Below are 22,396 nucleotides of genomic sequence, written 5' to 3'. Positions count from 1 at the left end.
CATGTTTGAATCAAGTGAGGAACTCCTTTCTTTTTAACACAAGAATACAAGGATTGTGCAGTGGGTTTGTTTGAGATCCTGGAGCTGGTGTGTTTGGGATCCCAGAGTAGGAGTGCTTGAGATCCTGGAGTAGGTGTGTTTGGGATCCTGTAGCAGTTGTTTTTGAGATCCTGGAGTGAGTGCATTTGAGATCCTGGAGCTGGTATGTTTTGGATCTTGGAGTAGGAGTGCTTGAGATCCTGGAGTAGGTGTGTTTGGGATCCTGTAGCAGTTGTTCTTCAGATCCTGGAGTGAGTGCATTTGAGATCCTGGAGTAGATGTGTTTGGGATCCTGTAGCAGTTGTTCTTGAGATCCTGGAGTGAGTGCATTTGAGATCCTGGAGTAGATGTGTTTGGGATCATGTAGTAGTTGTTCTTCAAATCCTGGGGTGAGTGTGTTTGGGATCCTGGAGCTGGTATGTTTGGGATCCTGGAGTAGGTGTGTTTGGGATCCTGGAGTAGGTGTGTTTGGGATCCTGGAGCTGGTGTGTTTGGGATCCTGGAGCTGGTATGTTTGGGATCCTGGAGTAGGTGTGTTTGGGATCCTGGAGTAGGTGTGTTTGGGATCCTGGAGCTGGTGTGTTTGGGATCCTGGAGCTGGTATGTTTGGGATCCTGGAGTAGGTGTGTTTGGGATCCTGGAGTAGGTGTGTTTGGGATCCTGGAGCTGGTGTGTTTGGGATCCTGGAGCTGGTGTGTTTGGGATCCTGGAGCTGGTGTGTTTGGGATCTTGGAGTAGGTGTGTATGGGATCCTGAAGTAGGTGTGTATGGGATCTTGGAGTAGGTGTGTATGGGATCTTGGAGTAGGGGTGTTTGGGATCCTGGAGTAGGGGTGTTTGGGATCTTGGAGTAGGTGTATTTGGGATCTTGAGGTAGGTGTGTTTGGGATCCTGGAGCTGGTGTGTTTGGGATCCTGGAGCTGGTGTGTTTGGGATGTTGGAGTAGGTGTGTTTGGGACCCTGGAGCTAATATGTTTGGGATCCTGGAGTAGGTGTGTTTGGGATCCTGAAGTAGGTGTGTTTGGGATCCTGAAGTAGGTGTGTATGGGATCCTGAAGTAGGTGTGTATGGGATCTTGGAGTAGGTGTGTTTGGGATCCTGGAGCTGGTGTGTATAGGATCTTGGAGTAGGTGTGTTTGGGATCCTAGGTTGGGTGTTTTGGAAATACCCCTCCTGCATTACAAAAAGGTAAGCAAAAGACTTCTCAGTTTACTACGTTACAAACCGGGCAAGGGGTAGACTGGTGCGCTAAAAGCTAGGATGAGAATTTGAAACCTAAGCCTATAGCAGATATGCCCTGAGCGAATTTCCAGGCTTTCATTTCAATTCTGACCAGACTTTACCTTTAAAAGGTATAGTTTTAAACTCTCTGCAGGGCAAATGTAAATAGATTCCTACTACATTCAAGAGATGGGAGCAAGCAGCCTTACATGCCGCCATAGCCAAGCTCTTATAATATTGCAGAGGGAAAAAATAATAAAAAATTGGTGCTGACGAGGGCTTGGCAGCCATGGCTTCTGGTCTCGAGTTACTCCCGGTAATCAACATGGCTTTTAGGTTTGTGTTGATGCTTTTCACCCAGCTGCTGGAATCACAAAGCTTTTATAATGTATTGTTCCCTGCAGAGCTGCCTTGGAGGAGGAAAAAAAAATCTGCAAAACTGAAATCTTACAAGAAATAAGACTAAAACTGGGAAAAATAAAGAAACAATAAAACAGACTGATAACAAGCAGTTTTAAAGAGGACCTGTCACTAAAAACGGTGTATGGAGTACGCATAACCGTAGGTTTCGGATGGCACAGAAAAAGGGGTTCAAACCCAAAGTACCTTTCTGTTTAAATGCACTAAATAGATTCCAGATGCATCAAAACAAAAGCTGCTCAAAATCATACAGTGGTCTCTCTGCAGATGAGAGGCAGAACAACATCTCTGCAATTCATAAAACTCGCTGGGGAGCTCTAGCTCCGCAGGAGGTGTGTAAGGCCTACGCAGAGAGAGCACTGCTTATACACAGAGACCAAGGGTCCATTTCTGCAGCATGCTGGGGTGATCCAAGACATCTCTCATTATTCTTCATTTCTCTATATGAATTAATTTTATATTTAACAAGCGCCATCAATTTACACAGCGCCTTACATACAACTCATTGCCTTGAGTCCCTTCCCTCAAGGAGCTTACAGTCTAAGGTCCCTACTGTACACGCATACAGGGCCAATTTAGACATAGAAACGAATGATGCTAATCCAGGGGAGGTGGGATCCATTCAGAAAAGGATGGACGTTTGCCTATGTGGGGGAGGACTGAGGACTCTGAGGTGAAGGGGGAACTGAGGACTCTGAGGTGAAGGGGGAGGACTGAGGACTCTGAGGTGAAGGGGGAACTGAGGACTCTGAGGTGAAGGGGGAGGACTGAGGACTCTGAGGTGAAGGGGGAGGACTGAGGACTCTGAGGTGAAGGGGGAGGACTGAGGACTCTGAGGTGAAGGGGGAGGACTGAGGACTCTGAGGTGAAGGGGCATCTGATGTAAAGTGGCACTTCTGATGTGAAGAGGGTTTTCTGATGTGATGGGGAGCTTCTGATGTGAAGAAGGTGCAGATGGCCAAGCCATGACTGAGCCAAGGTTGAGAAACTCTGTACTAAACCATCTTTCAACCCAGTTACACCCACCTTGCTTGCTAACCCTAGCCACTGTTCCTCTGTGGTATTAGCCCTGGATTTTTGCAGTGACTCCAACATAGCAACACAGTGGCAGAGGAGGGTGTGAAGAATGAGTATAAGTGGGTCGGGATGGGCTAATAAGAGACTTCTTGTGGCAAAGTGACAAATTCTCAAATTGAGTGTAGAAATTTCGAACCTCGAGAGAAATAAAGCCACTGGATACTCAGTCCATTGGAATCAACCAGCAGCTAGAATACGCAGGGCCGGATTTCCTCTCTCTGCTGCCCCAAGGCCAGGTTCCTCAATGTGCCCCCCTACCTCCCAAACAAACCCCCCATGGAGAATGGCAGACCTGCAGGCTGCATACAAGTGATCTTGGAGACATCCCTGAGATCACTTGTACAAAACAAGGAGCGGTTTCTCCATTGTACATTTAGCTCTGCTCACCCAAAGCAGGGCTAAATGTAGAAAACAACTGCATGTCCCGGGCTTCAGGAGATAGGAATTCCAACCCCCTTGGTTGGCCTTGTGCGAAATCCAGCCCTGAGAATACGTCTTCATTTATTGCATCGCTCACTTTACCTTTCAAGCAAAGTTCATCAGTTCTCCTCGTAATCTCATAATACGAACACAACAAGGCCCAATTTCGTCAACAAGGCCACTGCAGTTGAAGAGTTGAAAATATATCAGTAGTAATCCCTTTATAGATAATATTGAATAACCACTAAAAAAAATTCCTATTTAATCAAGTTCCCCTTCTAATAAACAGCCGCTCTTTTCTCTCACAGGCCATATTACGGCAAGACCGACATCTTCAGAAAAGAACGACAAACTCCATCAGCGACTGAAGGGTTAAAACGGTAACCGGCACTAATCACCATTTTTTTTCTATTTCATTTAAATAATTTCCTCTTGCCCTTTCTGGTGCTTTTTTATGAGCAGCTGAAATATTAAGTATGAAGGGAGGGGAGATACAAAATGGATGACTCTCCGGAGACGTTGGAAGTCTATGATGTTACCACGGTAACATCCCACGACAGACATTACTAAAACAACAGCTTTTTTGGTGGCTTTCAAACACCCCCAAATATACCATTATCTTACCTGTTCCTTAAAAAAAAAATTAAAATACCTTCAATTTTACTTTAAATGGTTAAAGGGCAAAAAAAAAAAAAAGATAGCGATCAATACCTTTTTAAAGTGTAAATCCCCCAAAAATGTAGAGGTGATGTCTATGACCCAGCAGAGGGTGATACCGAGCATTTCAGATGGTTAGAGGTGATGTCTATGACCCAGCAGAGGGTGATACCGAGCATTTCAGATGGTCAGAGGTGATGTCTATGACCTAGAAGAGGGCCGAGCATTTCAGATGGTGAGAGGTGATGTCTATGACCTAGCAGAGGGCCGAGCGTTTCAGATGGTGAGAGGTGATGTCTATGACCTAGCAGAGGGCCGAGCGTTTCAGATGGTGAGAGGTGATGTCTATGACCTAGCAGAGGGCCGAGCGTTTCAGATGCTCAGTAGTGATGTGTATGACCTAGCAAAAGGTCGATACTGCGCATTTCAGATGGTCAGCACGATGTCTATGACCTAACAGAAGGTGATACCGAGCATTTCAGAAGGTCAGAGGGGTGATGTCTATGACCTAGCAGAGGGCCGAGCATTTCAGATGGTGAGAGGTGATGACTATGACCTAGCAGTGGGTGATACTGAGCATTTCAGATGGTCAGCACGATGTATATGACCTAGCAGAAGGCGATAACGAGCATTTCAGATGGTATGGGGCAATGTCTATAACCTAGCAGAGGGGGCGATATCAAGCGTTTTAAATGTTCAGCGTTGATGTCTATGACCTAGCAGAGGGCTATATCGAGCATTTCAGATGGTCAGAGGTAAGGTCTATGACCTAGCAGAGGGTGATACTGAGCATTTCAGATGGTCAGAGGTGATGTCTATGACCTAGCAGAGGAATATATCGAGCATTTCAGAAGGTCAGAGGTGAGGTCTATGACCTAGCAGAGGGTGATACCGAGCATTGCAGATGGTGAGAAGTGAGGTCTATGACCTAGCAGAGGAATATATCGAGCATTTCAGAAGGTCAGAGGTGAGGTCTATGACCTAGCAGAGGGTGATACCGAGCATTGCAGATGGTGAGAAGTGAGGTCTATGACCTAGCAGAGGGATATATCGAGCATTACAGAAGGTCAGAGGTGATGTCTATGACCTAGCAGAGGGTGATACCGAGCATTTCAGATGGTCAGAGGTGATGTCTATGACTTAGCAGAGGGCTGAGCATTTCAGATGGTCAGAGGTGATGTCTATGACCTAGCAGAGGGCTATATCGAGCATTTCAGAAGGTCAGAGGTGAGGTCTATGACCTAGCAGAGGGTAATACCGAGCATTTCAGATGGTCAGCACGATGTCTATGACCTAGCAGAGGGCCGAGCATTTCAGATGGTCAGAGGTGATGTCTATGACCTAGCAGAGGGCTATATCGAGCATTTCAGAAGGTCAGAGGTGAGGTCTATGACCTAGCAGAGGGTGATACCGAGCATTGCAGATGGTCAGCACGATGTCTATGACCTAGCAGAAGGTGATACTGAGCATTTCAGAAGGTCAGAGGTGAGGTCTATGACCTAGCAGAAGGTGATACCGAGCATTTCAGATGGTCAGAGGCGATGTCTATGACCTAGCAGAGGGACGAGCATTTCAGATGGTGAGAGGTGATGTCTATGACCTAGCAGTGGGTGATACTGAGCATTTCAGATGGTCAGCACGATGTATATGACCTAGCAGAAGGCGATAACGAGCATTTCAGATGGTATGGGGCAATGTCTATAACCTAGCAGAGGGGGCGATATCAAGCGTTTTAAATGTTCAGCGTTGATGTCTATGACCTAGCAGAGGGCTATATCGAGCATTTCAGATGGTCAGAGGTGAGGTCTGTGACCTACCTAGCAGAGGGTGATACCGAGCATTTCAGATGGTCAGAGGTGATGTCTATGACCTAGCAGAGGGTGATACCGAGCATTTCAGAAGGTCAGAGGTGATGTCTATGACCTAGCAGAGGGTGATACCGAGCATTTCAGATGGTCAAAGGTGATGTCTATGACCTAGCAGAGGGCTATATCGAGCATTTCAGAAGGTCAGAGGCGATGTCTATGACCTAGCAGAGGGTGATACCGAGCATTTCAGATGGTCAGAGGTGATGTCTATGACCTAGCAGAGGGCCGAGCATTTCAGATGGTCAGAAGTGATGTTTATGACCTAGCAGAAGGTGACAATGAGCATTTCAGATGTTCAGAGGTGCTCAGCTAAGTACAGACCTTCCGGCAGAAGAAAACCTACCCGCCAGTGGACCACATCCTTTCCTCTGCTATGATGAAGAATGAAGAACCAGAATTACCAAATAAGCACCATTCTCAGCCATATAAAGTGCTTGGACAATGCATCACATTCTTAAAAATGTCTTAAAAATAAAGGAAACGCTACAAGCAACCAGATGTCATTTTCCAGTAAAGATAAAAGTGGACCTATCAGTAACTCTACAAGTCTGCATTTCTGACATGTCACAGTATACAGCAGGGGGTAGCCAAACTTTGGCCCTCCAGCTGTTGTGGAACTACAAGTCCCATGAGGCATTGTAAGACTCTCAGAGGCAGAGGGATGGTAGGATTTGTAATTTCACCACAGCTGGAGGGCCAATGTTTGGCTACCCCGGTATACAGGCTACAGTCTAGAAAGTCTATGCCGACCCTGCATGATGCCTGAACAGCAATGGTTCTGTTCTTCTAGAGCCAAAGTCTTATGAAGGCAGGGGAAGTACTGTGAATGCTGTGAGTGGTAATAAATACACTGACACCTATCTTAGAACTTAAAAACATAAAATATGTCTGATGCCGGGTCCACTTTAAATAATACCAGAACGGATCGGACTGCTTGCTTCGTGTAATAAAGACCATTTCCTTCAGACACTTAATAAACAATACCCAAGGTGTCACGTAAAAGGCCGTAATGTTGATGGCATAGATTTTTCTACTAGGCCTCCTCATCCCATTGTGCAGATAACGTGATCAGACAGCTACATCGTAAATAGGTACGGCGGTGTGAAAGCCAAGAAAAATCTATCGTATCTCTTTTTTTTTGCCTTCCCTCTATGAGCTTTAAATGAGAGTTAATGAGGAAAGAAAGACTGTAATGTGCCCACAGCGATACTCTGTATAGATCACGCTACGACTTGAGCCACTCAATGTATGCTTACATTAAAGCACACGGTGAAGTCAGATCAATTGCTGGCTAATTAGACCAATCGTAGGAAGACTTTCCCTGACCCCGAGCATGACTGCGCCGCGACCTTACGGTGATTTTTCCAGCTCGCTCTCTCCATCTGTACTGTACGGCCGGCGGTGGATGACATTTATCCAGCGGCTGGAAGGGGCGACTTCCTCACTAATTGATGAGGGGTCTGATCAACGGAATCTCGAGGTTTCCACTCGCGACAAAGAAGAGTACGGAGGATGCCAGAACTAAAGCTAAAACACTTCAACTTTTCTACTAATTTAAGGAAAAACTATGAATTAAAAGCAAGATTAAACCCTCCTATTTTTATATTTCCTATATGGATGCCCACCTTTGCCTGAGGCTATTGTTGTTTTTCTTTAAAATCTTTTAATTCCTCGTTTTCAAGTGGGTCCCCGCAGTGTTCTTCCCACCGCCCCCTGTGCGGGTGCCTCCATTGTCTAATGGAGGTACCCGTGTGCGCAGTGGCTGTGTGCGTCCATAGACACACACAGCCCTGTGGCAGGCCACTCCCCTTCTCTCTTTGATTGATGGAAGAACTGGCCTATGGCTCCTCTGCCATCAGTATCCTCCCCCTGCAACCAGGAAGTACAGGGAACGGAGGATCACTTCGGGAACAGATGCGGGGACGAGCGTCGCTGACAGGTAAGTGTGGGGGGCACTGGGGGAGAAAAAGGTGATGGGCGGTTTTTACTGGAATGCAGAGAATGCAATAAGGTAAAAACCGCCCAGACCTTAATACTACTTTAACTATTTTATGGGACCCAAATTTTTCCCGCGAGCACCATTTCATGCTTTTATGTACTGATTTGTCATCAGCATATATGGGTCACCCCGGAGGGTGGGGCTTAACGCCAGCGGTGCGGCCCACCATTGTGTGCCAACAGTTTCCTGATACGGTTTAAGATCAAGATTCGCTGGGATGGACTCCCGATCACGTGACCAGTGTGACAGCCAATCACATAATTGATAAGCTGACCTTCCCTCTTTCAGAGCCCACTAAATGGCCAGTGGAGCCGGCACCAAGAGGTTAAAGCTGAACTCCAGGCAAACAGCAGAATACACAAATAGGTGCTGTGGTACCGGCCAAAGGATTTGTACTTCTGTCCATCCTGTCCTTAAATTTGCCACACAGCATAGTCCTGTCTGCCAGGACAGGAGACCTGATTTCTCTCTGCTGCTGTAAGGTAACACTTACAGGTCTTGTCCCTCCCTCATCCCGAGAATAGACCGTGAAAGGAGAAGCAGCACACTGATGAGCTCATGTATGTGTCACTCTGCACTCTCCTCCTATCAATAGGTTCCATGTTAGCCTATGTGCGCTGCAGTATAACGGACTGGATCTTTGTGCTGTTTCTCCCCCTTCCATTCTGAGCTCTGCGGTACAGGAGGAGATTTTAAAAGGCTGATATCAAGCCAAATTCATTTACTTATAATGATTGCATGCAAAGAGGACCTTTACAAATATCTTTAAATAACAACAAACACACCTTTAGAAATGTTTAGTAATGACAATCTACAAACAGACACTTCTAGATAATTGCCGGCTTTGTATTCTTTGCATTCCTTATTTCTCTTTTCTTCTCCAGTCTTCTGACAGTGGCCATGTTTACTAAAGGCAGATTACTAGCTCTCCTTTTACTTCCTGTATTTCTGGCACATGTGACTAGGACATGTGACCATGCACATCATCTCAGGGGAGAAAAATGCCTTTCCCTGAAATCTCCTGAGAATTCCCAGCAATGCTCTGCTGATGACAAGGCAATCCCAGCGTGCATTGCTTTGCCAAACTGAAGTCATTTTGCCCTTTCAAAGCAGGAAGTAAATGCTCTGCAGGTGTAAGTATTTCACAATCACAGCATTTTACACCTGGCATGTTATTATTAATCATCATACATAGAGGGATGCATTGGTAGAATTTGATTTTTGAGTTTAAAGGTCTGCTTTAAAACAATAAATATAATGATGTAATAATAAATACAGTGAAGCATTAAGTGGTTTCATTTAACTGGAAAAAAAATACAGCTTAAAGATCAGAATGATCCTTGATGTCCTACCACCACCTCACAACTAGGGATGCACCGATATATCGGCCGAAAATGGCACTTTTGGATAAATGCCGAAAGTGCAATTTTCCTGCCGATACAGCAGCGCATCCCTGCTTTCTTCCCTCCCCGCTGGGCGCTGCTCTGTGTCCCAGCAGGGAGGAGAGAAAGTGTGACAGCCGGCCGAGAGCTGTGGGAGGAGAGTGCTCTGAGCGGCCGGCGTCTCTCCTACCACACTGCTCAGCCTCCTATCACAGTCCGGCAGAGCGGTGTGTGGGCGGAGACATGCCGCGCTGTCACAGGAGGCTGAGCTCTGCTCCCTGGTCCGCTCACTCAGCCTCCTGTGACAGCGCGGCAGGACGGAGAGCGGTACAAGCACTCGCTGCGTGTTTGTAGATAATTGAGGACATAGCCTGTTGAATATATCCTCAATTATGAATATATAGAATGAATAGGAAGTGATCTACATCACCTCCTGTTCATTCATAATTGTGGTCATAGTAAATACACAATGTTCTCATGTTATCAATGAACAGGAACACTCAGTACAGAGGATTCCTGTTCATTGATAACAGGGGCTGCAGAAAAAGAGATTGAGGACTCCGTGTTCTCAATCTCTTTTTCCATTTTAAAAAGGAAATATCAGGGGGCTGTTTAGGCCTCTAATATTTCCCCCGAAGCCCCTAAGAGTAAAGTAAAAAAAATAAAAATATTTACTAAAAAATGAATTTATCAATGAACAGGAACACTCAGTACAGAGGATTCCTGTTCATTGATAACAGGGGCTGCAGAAAAAGAGATTGAGGACTCCGTGTTCTCAATCTCTTTTTCCATTTTAAAAGGGAAATATCAGGGGGCTGTTTAGACCTCTAATATGTCCCCCGAAGCCCCTAAGAGTAAAGTAAAAAAAATAAAAATATTTACTAAAAAATGAATTCATATATACAAATATAAAAAATTACAAAGTTTATAAAAAATAAATTAAAATTAAAAAACATTTTTTGTTCCGGCCTAACAATTTTTTTAAATTTCGGTTCGGTTTTGAAATTTCCATTTCGGTGCACCTCTACTCACAACGGGTTTAGGCAGCAGCTATAAAAAAACAATTACATGGGCACTACATATCAGATAAAAGAAACATCTATATTTCCCCACATCAACCACTATTTCTGCAAGGATCAGACAGTTCAAAAGACACCAATTGGCTGCAATCAGCGAGGCCACTATTTTTCTGCAAGAGTCTATTGAATGATTAAGCCCATTATTACTACATTTTAGCATAACGACTAACTGGCAAACGTCCCTCATTACCTCCTTTTCCCTTTGTCGGTAAGTGTGAATCATTTACCATCAGGGGGTCCTGAGCTCCCCGTGGAGCAGTAGTGTAAACACACACCACTCGTAGCCATAACAACACACTACAAGGCGGATTAAGCATTCATTAACCAACGTTTTCTTAACGGCCGAGACCTAAAAGGGGCATTTTGTACCTTTCCTCTTCAGAAAGTCCTTCCGGGTGGCGACAGGGCTCTGGCGTACTCGGGAGTTCTGCAGAAATTTCACCGCAGTAGCAATCTGAAAAGAGAAAAGGTAAACATTTGTCAGGAACATTACACATACTTGCGGGATAAAAAAGACACACACAAGAAAAAATTCTTACATTTATCTTATGTGCATATCCATTTTTTATATTTCACTACACTTTATTTTACCTCTTTTTGACCCTTTTTTCCAAGTTAACGTTATTTACAAGGGGGGGAAGGTGCCACCTATGTGAGCGCATACTTGTCCTTCCATCAGGAAGTTTCATAACTCTACGAAGGACTCTTAAAAGGAGAACTATGAGGGGGGGTGCTTTTCACTCACCTCATAGTTCTAGCCGACCTGTGACAATGAGACTGTCACAGGTCGGCTCAGTAGATCGGGAGGTGAGCGAACACATACCGGCATTCGCTCACCTCTTGATCCGGTCACGGCTTTCTGCCGTGACAGGGGAGGGGCTGGATTTCCCCCTCCCCGCCCTGCCAGAGCCGCCTGGCGGTACAGACGGGGAGGGGGCGGGTACAGCTGGCTCTGCCTCTAGATAGGCAGAGCCAGCTGTCACTCACGCAGCTGGGCGGATACAGACATAATTGTCGGGATCCGCTTCAGCTGCGTCTCATAGCAGCAGCTCGCGGTATACTGAGCTTAGGGTGACGGGAGGACGCTAGTTTGTGTCCTCCCGTTACCCTAAAAAGAACTATGGGGAAAAGCCCTGACCCCATAGTTCTCCTTTAAGCTGACCACACAAGCACTTTGTAGAATGGTAGAAGAAAAGGGGAAAACAACTCTGACCAAAATCATCCGAAACATATGTAGACTCAACTTTTGCTGGAGATCCACTCCAGACCCCAAATATATGATAAATGTCACCAGCACACCTATGTCTTGTGTCAATAATCCATCTTCTTTATTGCTGCAGACGGTCACAAAACAACGTTTCAGGGCCACACAGGGTTCCCATCATCAGGTTTTAGACCCCATTCACAGGTTTTTCAGAGCTAATTTCAGCAGAGCGACTTTGAGCTACAGTGCACATTTTGACGCGCTACGCAGCGCTTCTTTTGGCATTGTACCACAGAGACCTTGTAGCTGCTACGTTGGGCTGTATCCAATCAAAAGCGGTCTTTGATGTGACATAATTCCTCTTCCTGCTATTGTGGAGAGTGTAATTTCGGGGCAAAAGTGACACTTGTGTAGCGCAACATCGCGCTACAATGCCGGTAATGAGCGACATTGAGCTACACCGTTGAAGTCTATTGTCTCACTTATTTAATGGGTAGCATCCATGTGCTCCATATGATTTGAATAAGTTCAAATTCCATAACCAGAGTTTGTCTTTGTCATTCCCGTGTCTAACTGTCTTCCTTCCGTTTTGTTCCAATCCTTCATATTTGTCTTATATTATTGGACATGAGTGTTCTTATGTCATACATGCCTTTTTCGAATCATTGTTCGATAATCTTTGAATATCTTTATGTGATTTATGTTCATTTTTTTCGTTTAAATTAATAAAACTACAAATCGCGTCTTAAACAGCAACCCTCGGTATTATCAAACAGTAAACTGCTAATGCTATATACGCGTTATCTACTGTATGCCGATTCGCAGGGGTGTGGAATTCCTATCGCCCGACACATGCAGTTTCTTCGTCTGCGCTGTGTGATCACTGAGACCGGAGCGTTGTAATCACAGCGCCACCTGCCTCAGCTGTCAGGAACTGCACAGAACATCTGTTCTGTGTTGGAGGGCGGGTTCTATACAGAGAACCTGTCACCTTCAAACTATCACATAGTCAGCTCAAACTATGAGGTTGAGTGAAAATCACTCACCTCATAGTTCTCCTTTAAGTGGGAAAAAAAAAAAAGTAAAAAATAATAAATACAAGTTTTGTTTAAAACTTGCGAGTTTGGCCCTGCATTGAGACAGATTCCCGTCACTACTCTTTCCAAAACAAACAAAAAAGTATATATACACTATATATTTTTGATTATTTACTGTGTGTCGCGAGGCCCCAAAAGTACTTGCTATTGAATGACATTGGTTGTCATTAAAATGGATATTTGTTGAACACAAAAAAAAAATTACTGTGTGACGTTGATCCTTCAGACGAAGAGTCAACTGAAGTCTGATCCTGGATGGTCAATTTCCTAATTTCACGCACTTTCTCCCTGGTCCTAACATGAAATATGAAAGCACAGAGCCTTGTAGCTGAGAGTAACAACCGCAAGCTCCCTTATTGGATATGGTTTGTATGTCTAGATGTACGCCTATTGAACTGCAGCGTGTCAGGTCAAGTAGTTGACAAGACATCAACTTCCTGTAACCTCTGACCTCTGTTTCTTATGCTGCCAAGAGTCCGAATCAAGCCAAGTTAACTAAACTTTGCTTTTCAATCGGCACACTTCTCACAGTTTACTATGGCGCACTCATACTCATGCATAGATCCCGTAGTGATGGGTTGTCTCCAAAAGGACCTTGGAGAGAAAACGGTTACAACATACCTTGGCATCCGACTGCTGCCCAGGGTCCATCATGACCCCCGCCCCGCGTGCGTGGCCCTTGCCTTAACATCTCTTGTTTCCCTAAATACTCTAATCGTGGCAAACGTAGGCACAACGGATCCATCGGACAACGCAATAAAACAGGAAATTACCGCCATCCAACACAGATCCCGAGCAGCTAAGTACATCAGAGCAGGTGTATGTCAAATGATTAGTTATTACACCTGTGGTGGAGCTGATTCAATTGGGAAATACGTTCAGTAATAGGTTAAAAGGTTCGGATGGGGCACATTACTCTCAAAGTGCCTGCAGTGAGGGGATGATTGAGCTAGATGTCATTAGTAATTCATTTAAGGGAAAACAGGAGAAGGAGCAAGTGACTGAAAGCAATTTAGATGTCAGGTAGAAGGAGGGAAGGCATCTTAAAAAAGCATGATAAGTGAATTTACATGCGAGCGGGAAGGAAGCCGCGAGGAGACTATGAAGCGACGGAAAGAAGTATGAAAAGGAGAGCGGAGAATCTTAAAGCAGAACTCCAGGAAAACGAGAAACATCTAAAATGGAACTTTTAACTGTGCTTCAAAAACAATTAAACACATTCACACGACTTTTATTCACAGGCTGTGGCGGTTAAATAAAAGAAAAAGAAACAACTACGCTTTTATTATAGTCATTCATAATTGAGGCTATAGTAACCATACTCTGTCCTCAGTTATGTACAAACACTCAGCGATCACTGACTGCTTGTACCGCTCTCCTTCCTGACTCGCTGTCACAGGAGGCTGGGCGAGCGGAGCAGGGAGGAGAGCTCAGCCTCATGTGACAGTGACCGCTCTCCTCTGATCTGCGACAGGAGGCTGAGCGGTGTGGGAGGAGAGACACCGGCCGCTAGCAGTACTCGGCCGCCTGTGACAGTTTCTCTCCTCACCGCTGGGACACAGAGCAGCGCAGAGGAGAGAATAGGATGCACCGCTGTATCGGCCAGAAAATGGCACTTTCGGCATTTAGCCAAAAGTGCCATTTGCGGCCAATAAGTTTCGGCGGCCGATATATTGGTACGTCCATAGTAAATTTGTATGTGCAGTGTCGGCATCCCTTTAGTAGTAATTAACCCTTAGAGTGTATCTCACTAAAAATGAAAATCCTATTGCAAGGGATGACAAAATTATACTTGTAGATTTCTGGGAAAATCAGTCAATCGCAGAAGCAGAAAGTGACATTTCTGGGGAAGTTCCATACACCAACTGTGTACGGAAACGCCTCCAGGTCGCCATATTGCATTACATTTTTTGGACAGATTTAGATCATTACGGCAGCTAAAAGGTAATTTTTAATAACATTAAATTACAAAATGGTTGGTGCAACAATTATATACGCTATATTCATTTTTTTTTAAGATTCTTTTTCATATTATATATTTTATATACAGTGGAGTTACCCTTTAAGTCTACCAGCAACCGTCCGAAACTGACACGATCGTTTTTTTAAAAAGGACTGACATTTCAACACTACAGACCGCTTTCAACCATCCGCAGAGTCTGTTGGACTGCTGCGGCGGGATTATTTGAGCAGGGAAGGGTAATGTCTGATGTGAGAGGATACGCATTAACCTCAGACGCAGACCGAGGTCAAAAGCTATGACAATAGATGCAGGAAACAATTAGCAAGACGCAGGGGTTTGGACAGTTACACTGGGGACGCCGCAGAGAAGGGAAGCTATATATATTTCAGGCTCTAGATTAAGTCAGGCACGCACGCAGCAAAGGGGGTGCACGTGTATATATATTTAAAAAAAACGTTAATGAGAGCCTTTTGGGCCCCACCGCCTCGAACGCCGAGAGACATTAAGGGATGGAGCCAGCAGCCGCAGAGCAAAGTTTTAGCAAGAAATCAGGTCTGTGTCAAAACTGAAGTGACAAATTTGGTCATCGGTGGCACAAGGAAATGGCTGCACAGCGGCCGTTAATCAGAGGCAGCCATCACACACTGCTGATGCCAGCACTCAGGGAGAAAAGCAGGAGGCTAATTATGAGGCTGTATATCTCGCTAAAGACGCCTGGCTCAGGCTACATCATGCCAGCAGCGGCAGCCAGGTACGGGGAGAGCCTGCGATACTCGGCGTTCTCGGCCTTTCTGCAAACTAGACGTCGCGGCCGGAAGATGGTTCGGCAAGGACAGAGAAATGCCGCCTGGCAAAAGATTAAAACTAAACAGATTTTGAGGTGAATGGAGCTGAAAACGTCCTCCGTTCAATCTCCTGTCCATCAATGATCTCCATGTCAGATGATGTAGAAGCGGGATTTGAAACTTTGCAAACAGAGCAACGGTAAAAATGATTTACCAATTACAAAATGTCCAATCTGCTCATAGTATGTTCTAGGATTGGATAGCTTAAAGCTGAACTCCGGGCACAGAAAAGGCCTTACCTTGTAAAAAAGATATTGCCTTGTAAAAGTGATATCACCAATGTGCTGTACATACCCTGTGCAGAGAGCAGAGCCGTGGGACGGACCCAGTAGGCCCCACTCACTACAGGAAACTATAGTAGAGGGGCGGAGACGAGACCAGCTACACTGCAGAAGGAGAGAGAGCAGCAGTGAGCAGTCTTTATTACAGGAGGGGGCGGAGACAAGACCAGTCACCCTGCACAAGGAGAAAGGGCAGCAGTGAGTGGTTATTACAGGAGGGGCGGAGACAAGACCAGTCACCCTGCACAAGGAGAGAGAGCAGCAGTGAGTGGTTATTACAGGAGGGAGCGGAGACAAGACCAGTCACCCTGCACAAGGAGAGAGAGCAGCAGTGAGTGGTTATTACAGGAGGGAGCGGAGACAAGACTAGTCACACTACACAAAAAGAAAGAACAGCTGTAAGCAATCTTTAATACAGGAGGGGCGGAGACAAGACCAGTCACTCTGCACAAGGAGAAAGGGCAGCAGTGACCGGTCTGTATTACAGTAGGGGGCAGAGACCAGACCAGTCACCCTGCAGAAGGACAAAGAGCAGCAGTGAGCGGTTTTTATTACAGGAGGGAGCGGAGACAAGACCAGTCACACTGCACAAGGAGAGAGGGCAGCAGTGACCGGTCTTTATTACAGGAAGTTACAAGTCTCACACTGGATCACTGCACAGATGTGGAAGAAATACACAAAGCTCGCCAAGATTCCGGAAGATTACACAGGACTCTGGTATGAAGACAATATTTGCTGATCCCGGAGTTCAGCTGTAAATTTGACATTTATTTTCTATACAGATCACTCATCAGGCAGGATTCTACCTAAATACATAAGCGGTAAGTGAAATATTTGGTATCCTGTTCAGCCCGTCTTTTGGTTCACATAAACCAACTAGTCAGGCAGGCACTCTCACAGGACTATGAATGAGCATCATCACGCCCTCTAGGTCAGGAGTAGGGCTGCAACAACTAATCGACATAATCGATTATAATCGATTATTGAAAAAGTTGTCAACTTTTTCAATAATCGATTAATCGCCTTCCGATCAGTTGGCCCTGTTCACGGCTCCACACCTCACGCTCGCCGCTGCCAGACCCGCTCGCATCCACACGCCGCACCTCCTCCCCGCCTCACATTTCCTGCCCATCCACATCCACGATCGGCACAGGGACGCGGGGAGATGTAGTAAGGAGGAGCAGGTGTGGGGGGATGACAGCTGCTGATAGACAGGTCCGATCTCAGAAGCACGTTGCTGGAAGACTGCACTTTCCCACACATGGTGCTCTATAATGTATTGCTGGGATTTGTTGTACTCCTCTATAGCTGGTGATATTCTGCATTACGCTGTATAGAGGACTACAAGTCCCAGCAATAATACATTATACAGCGCAATGCAGAATACCACCAGCTGTAGAAGAGTACAACAAATCCCAGCAATAGTACATTATACAGTGGTACAATGCTAAATACCACCAGCTATAGAGGACTACAAATCCCAGCAATAGTACATTATACAGTGGTACAATGCTAAATACCACCAGCTATAGAGGACTACAAAACCCAGCAATAGTACATTATACAGCGCAATGCAGAATGCCGCCAGCTATTATGTACTATTGCTGGGATTTGTTGTATTCCTCTATAGCTGGCGGTATTCTGCATTGCGCTGTAAAATGTGCATTTGCTGGGTTTTGTAGTCCTCTATAGCCGTTGCCATTCTGCATGCATTGCTGTATAATTTTACACTTTCCATTTCACTATATTGCACACCACACTATCTTTTTTTTTTTCTTTTTTACTTCCACCGGTCCAAGCTTGCTCCTGTGATGGACTACACTCAATACAAACTAGTAGTCCATCACTGGAGCCATTTTTTAAACTTTATTTTTTAGTTTATCCGATTAACCGATTAATCGAACTTAATAATCGGCTAACTAATCGATTTTGAAAATAATCGTTAGCTGCAGCTCTAGTCAGGAGTCTCAAACCTCCGGCCCTCCAGCTGTGGTGGAACTACAAATGCCATGAGGCATTGCAAGATTCTGACTCCCGACGAGAGATGCATCATGGGATTTGTAGTTTCACCACAGCTGGAGGGCCGGAGGTTTGAGACCCCTGCTCTAGGTCCTTCTTGGGTTCTCTCCTCTTAGTCTAAATTTCCTAAAAACCTTAAATTTAGCTCCCAATGCTCGAAACATGTTAGACTGGCAAAGCAATAAAGTCTGATTGACTCAAAGTGCAAAACTTTTGCCTGTCTCTGACCCACCCCATTCTGGAATTAGAACACAGTACTTTCAGTCATGGAGGTCCAGGTAGGCCGGGGTGCATTGATGCTTTCAGGAATCTATGTACAGAACCCTGCCAGCCCCTCCCACCAGCCGTGATCTGCCTGCACTGCATAGCATAGCATGGAGACCCGGTGATGACGTCACTGGGTCTGAAATAAGGTATGAAATGAAAACGGAAAGGTTTTATTTAACATGTTGATGGGGTGGGGGGATGGGGTGGGGGGGGGTCTGTTCACCTACACCATCAGCCATGATTTGCCTACATTGCATAGAGAAGCCAAGATTCAGTAATGACATCACCATTGAAGGCAAAATATAAGCAGATTAAACTTCAGCTTTAATTCAGTTGAGTTCAGATGTTTTAATTAAACATCTCCCTGCAGCCTCAATAATAAAGCAAATCACATTACGGAACCTTTCTTATTGGGATCTCTCGGTTTGAAAGACAACACGCTTGAGCCTTCTTTCTTGCACAGGAAGTTAAAGGGCGGCTTGGAGCGGGTTCCTGTGCGGCAATAGAAGATGGAAGCTGACCGAAGACGGTGCAGGCTGAGGTGCAGGAAAGTGGAGTCATTGGCCTCTCTACAGAATCGAGTCTGTAGAGACAAATTCTACTTAAAAAAGAACAATGGGGTAAGTGTTTTTTTCCATAGCTCTCTTAAGGGTCACAGGAGGACATATACTAACCTCCTCCAGTGACCCAAAGCTCAGTATATAGCAAGCTACAGCTCGCGGTATACCGAGACCGCCGCAGCCGGGACGGATCCCCACAATGCTGTCGAGATTCGCCCAGCTGCGTGACTGACAGCTGGCTCTGCCTATCTAGAGACAGAGCCAGCTGTGCCCACCCCCTCCCCCGTCCCTTCCTCCACTCAGCGCTGGAGGATTGTATCGTGGAGGGGGGAATCCTTGCGGGGAGCGGTGACTAATAGTAACCGCTCTCTGCAGGGAGATGATCGAGAAGTGAGCGAGTATGGTATGCGTTCGCTCACTTCCTGATCTATTGAGCCGACGTGTGACAGTTTCAGTTTCTCCTTTAACTACCTCCCGGCCGGCCGTTGTGTATACACGGCCGGCCAGGAGCTTCTTGGATGTAACTGGGCGTGTATACACGTCCTGTTAGTCCCGCCCACTCGTGCTCGCCGGGCGGCGCGCTCGAGCGGGAAAGACACATAATTTAAAAAACGCCAGCGATGCCTGTTAACATACAAGCGATCCGCCGGCTGTAGAGCCGGGGGATCGCTTGTATGGGGTCCCGTTATGTGCACCCCTCCACGGCTCCCCCCCTCCCGCTGTCAAGCTGGTCCCGGGCTCCAGTTGTGGTCCCAGTGCGAGCCCGGGACAAGCATAGTGGCTCTCTGAGAGGGGATTAGAGGGAGGTCGGTTCACGATCCCCCTCCGGTCCCCTCTCCGCTGTCAGAATGCGGAAGTGTTGTATATTACATCACTTCCGCATTCTTGTGTCACTCTCCAGCTTCAGATGCTGGAGAGAAGCTGATGGAGCAGATCTGTGCTTCATCAGCTTCTTCAGGGGGGTCCTAGGTGACATTAGGGGTCTTGGGAGACCCCTGATGTCTCCATAAAGAGGACTTGTCACTTCTTTTGCTATCACATAAGGGGGTTTCTTAGCCCCGTCTGTGATAGCAATAAAGTTAAGTGGGGGGAAAAAATAGGAAAAAAATTAAAAGTTTCCCCCAAAATTTTTCTAAAGTTACACATAAAAAAAGAATTAAAAAAAAATATTTAAAAAAAAAAAAATGTTTTAAGCCCCCCAGCCCTACATACACACATGTAAACATGCGTCAGGTGCGCATACCTGGGAAGACGACGATTGCTCCCATTACGCCGCACATGTTAAGTGGTTAAGCATTTGTGACATAGATTTCGTTCTTTGCATATCCAGCAACCGACAACCTTCGTTGTTGGGCCAGTCTCATAAAAATATGTTTTCCGATAAAGACGTGTAGAAGGGTGCATACGGAGTTCTTCTTCATTCGGCTTACAGAACCAGATGTAGACACAAAGTTGAGATGTGCTAGAAAAATACTGGGCCATGAAGGAGGAAGGGTGAGGGTGTCCCCAAAGCCCAAAAACTTACATGTCAACTGACAACAGCGGCACTTTGCTTGGCGTTAGGCGCAGACATTAGGTCATGTGACCTGCAGCAGCGCCGCACTGTGGACGGCAGCATCAGCCAAGTCTTCTGCCTTTCAAGGAAGACTCATTGGGGGGTGGAGGGGGGTATCAAAACTGGAGCAGACAGAAACTGGAGCAGTTGCTATACTAGTACTGGCATCGGTGCATCTAATTTTAAGCTTAAAAAAATGGCACCGGAACACGGCAACATTGCGGCAAAAATGCACCGCGTTTGCGTATGTGCTCCAGATCTGGTCCGGACATGGTATGAACATAATACAAAACACAAAAATTCCCCAGCCTCAACCTGCCAGCCAGCCTGCAACCAAACAAGTAGCCCTGTCAACAGTATGCGTAAAATCAGAGGTTTTAGTTGCACAAACTTTTGGCCAAAAACATGTAGAAGCCACACTGCCGCGTCAATGCACCTCTGCAAAGTGTGGTCCTAACTCTATGTATCCGAGTCTCCAAGTGTGAGCATATTAATGAAGTTGATAAATTACATGCAGGTGTACCTGGAGGTGGCCAACTCCTCCTAATAAGGTGCAGGGACGCACTGGAGGCCCAGCAACCAAAAATGCACGCTGGGACCCCAGTGCGTCTCCCTAACCCAAAATAGTCAAACTAGAAAAAATGGAACATGCATGAATCTATAACCGGCCTTTATGGCAGGGCGCACATTGGGAAGGATTACAACAATACAAAACACAAAAATTCCCCAGCCTCAGCCTGCCTGCCAGCCAGCCTGCAACCAAACAAGTAGCCCTGTCAACAGTATGCGTTAAAATCAGAGGTTTTAGTTGCACAGACTTTTGGCCAAAAATATGTAGAAGCCACACTGCCGCCACTACCTACACTGGGATGAACATAGCCTAAGACATAACATAAAAACCGAAGACACTTGTAGCCTCTGCTCTGTTTAATCCACTTTGCCTTCCAGCTACCGCCGCTTGTACAAAATGTGATTTCTACAACAAAAAGTGTGACTGACCTAAAGATAGAACAGGCCGTACAGATCATGTAACTGGAGGGGGTATATAAAAGCACATAAATAGTTGGGGACAGGGTGAACTGTGCCAGGCAACTTGGCTGTCAGTTCAGAACTGTTTTCCACACAAATCAGTCAGCAGTTTTAGCTCTTTAATCAGTAGATAGTAACAGCCTGGAACAACTCCGTTTTGGTTCAAGTGTCTGCCTCAGCGAGGTGGGGGGTATATTAGCTAAAGTACAACTATCATTTGGGTTACAAATAGGCAAGAATCAGTCTCATTGTGATGCCTGCCAGAAAGTGATGACTATCCTAAAGTCGTTCCTGCCAAGCAGTTGTATGCCCTGGTGTTGTGCCTGCCAGGCAGATACCTTCTAGGCAAATGTACCCTATACTAATTTAATGCCTGCCAGGCAGATGTATACCGAGTCTGTTGTACCTGCCAGAAAGAGGAATACCCCACTGTTGTGCCTGCCAGAAAGAGGAATACCCCACTGTTGTGCCTGCCAGGCAGATACCTTCTAGGCACATGTACCATATACAAATTGAATGCCTGCCAGGGAGATGTATACCCCACTGTTGTGCCTGCCAGAAAGATGAGTACCCCACTGTTGTGCCTGCCAGAAAGAGGAATACCCCACTGTTGTGCCTGCCAGAAAGAGGAATACCCCACTGTTGTGCCTGCCAGAAAGATACCTTCCAGGCAAATGTACCATACACTAATTTAATGCCCGCCAGGCAGATGTAAACCCCACTGTTGTGCCTGCCAGGAAGACACGTTCCAGGCGAATGTACCATATATAATGCCTGGCAGGCAGTGGTATACCCTACTGTTGTGCCTGCCAGAAAGATGAATACCCCACTGTTGTGCCTGCCAGGACGATATGTTCCAGGCAATTGTACCATATATAATGCCTGCAGGGCAGACACCTTCCAGGCAAACTTACTGTATGCCAAAGTCATGCCTGCCAGGTAGATGCATATCCAAATGCAATGGCTGCCAGGGAGAACTAAATCCCAATATAATGCCCACCAGGCAGGTATAGCTATATATTTAATATGTAAGAGGTTAGCTATTGACCCTCACAAACTCTCCCAAGCCCCAAGGGGTAAAAGTACAAGGTAGCTGGCATCTCACTCACACGGTGCATGGCTTAGTTCCTGAACAACAGAGGAACACAAGGAAGGTTACTATGTGCTGCAGAGGAGGAAGGGTTGGCGGACCTCCTCTTCATCTGGACGGCTTCTTCTTCCCTGTGACCAATGACCTTGCAGTTGATCTCGGCATGCAGAGTACAAGATCTGGGGCAGATAAACAAAAAGCCGCACCAGATCGGATACGGGGCATGTGCTGTACCATATTTGGCTCATGGGTCATACCACATCTGGGCCAATGTGTTATTGTCCAACAACAAACCACCCTACATCTGGCACGGCTCACTGTTCTA

At 46.0% G+C, this 22,396-nt stretch overlaps 1 protein-coding gene across 1 annotated transcript in view; it reads right to left on the bottom strand.

Moving 5' to 3' along the window:
* The window catches only part of PEX14 (peroxisomal biogenesis factor 14), a 117,932-nt gene that overhangs the window by 42,829 nt on the left and 52,707 nt on the right, over positions 1 to 22,396 (bottom strand). The window contains exon 3 of the mRNA XM_018559036.1: positions 10,531 to 10,615. Within this exon, the coding sequence (XP_018414538.1) occupies positions 10,531 to 10,615 (85 nt within the window). The remainder of the gene's footprint in view (positions 1 to 10,530; positions 10,616 to 22,396) is intronic.

This window comes from Nanorana parkeri, unplaced genomic scaffold, assembly GCF_000935625.1.
Source record: "Nanorana parkeri isolate BGI_ZX_2015 unplaced genomic scaffold, ASM93562v1 scaffold376, whole genome shotgun sequence".
Lineage (NCBI taxonomy): Eukaryota > Metazoa > Chordata > Amphibia > Anura > Dicroglossidae > Nanorana > Nanorana parkeri.
The sequence above is the reverse complement of the archived record's forward strand: the minus strand, read 5'-3'. Positions and strand labels throughout refer to the sequence as shown.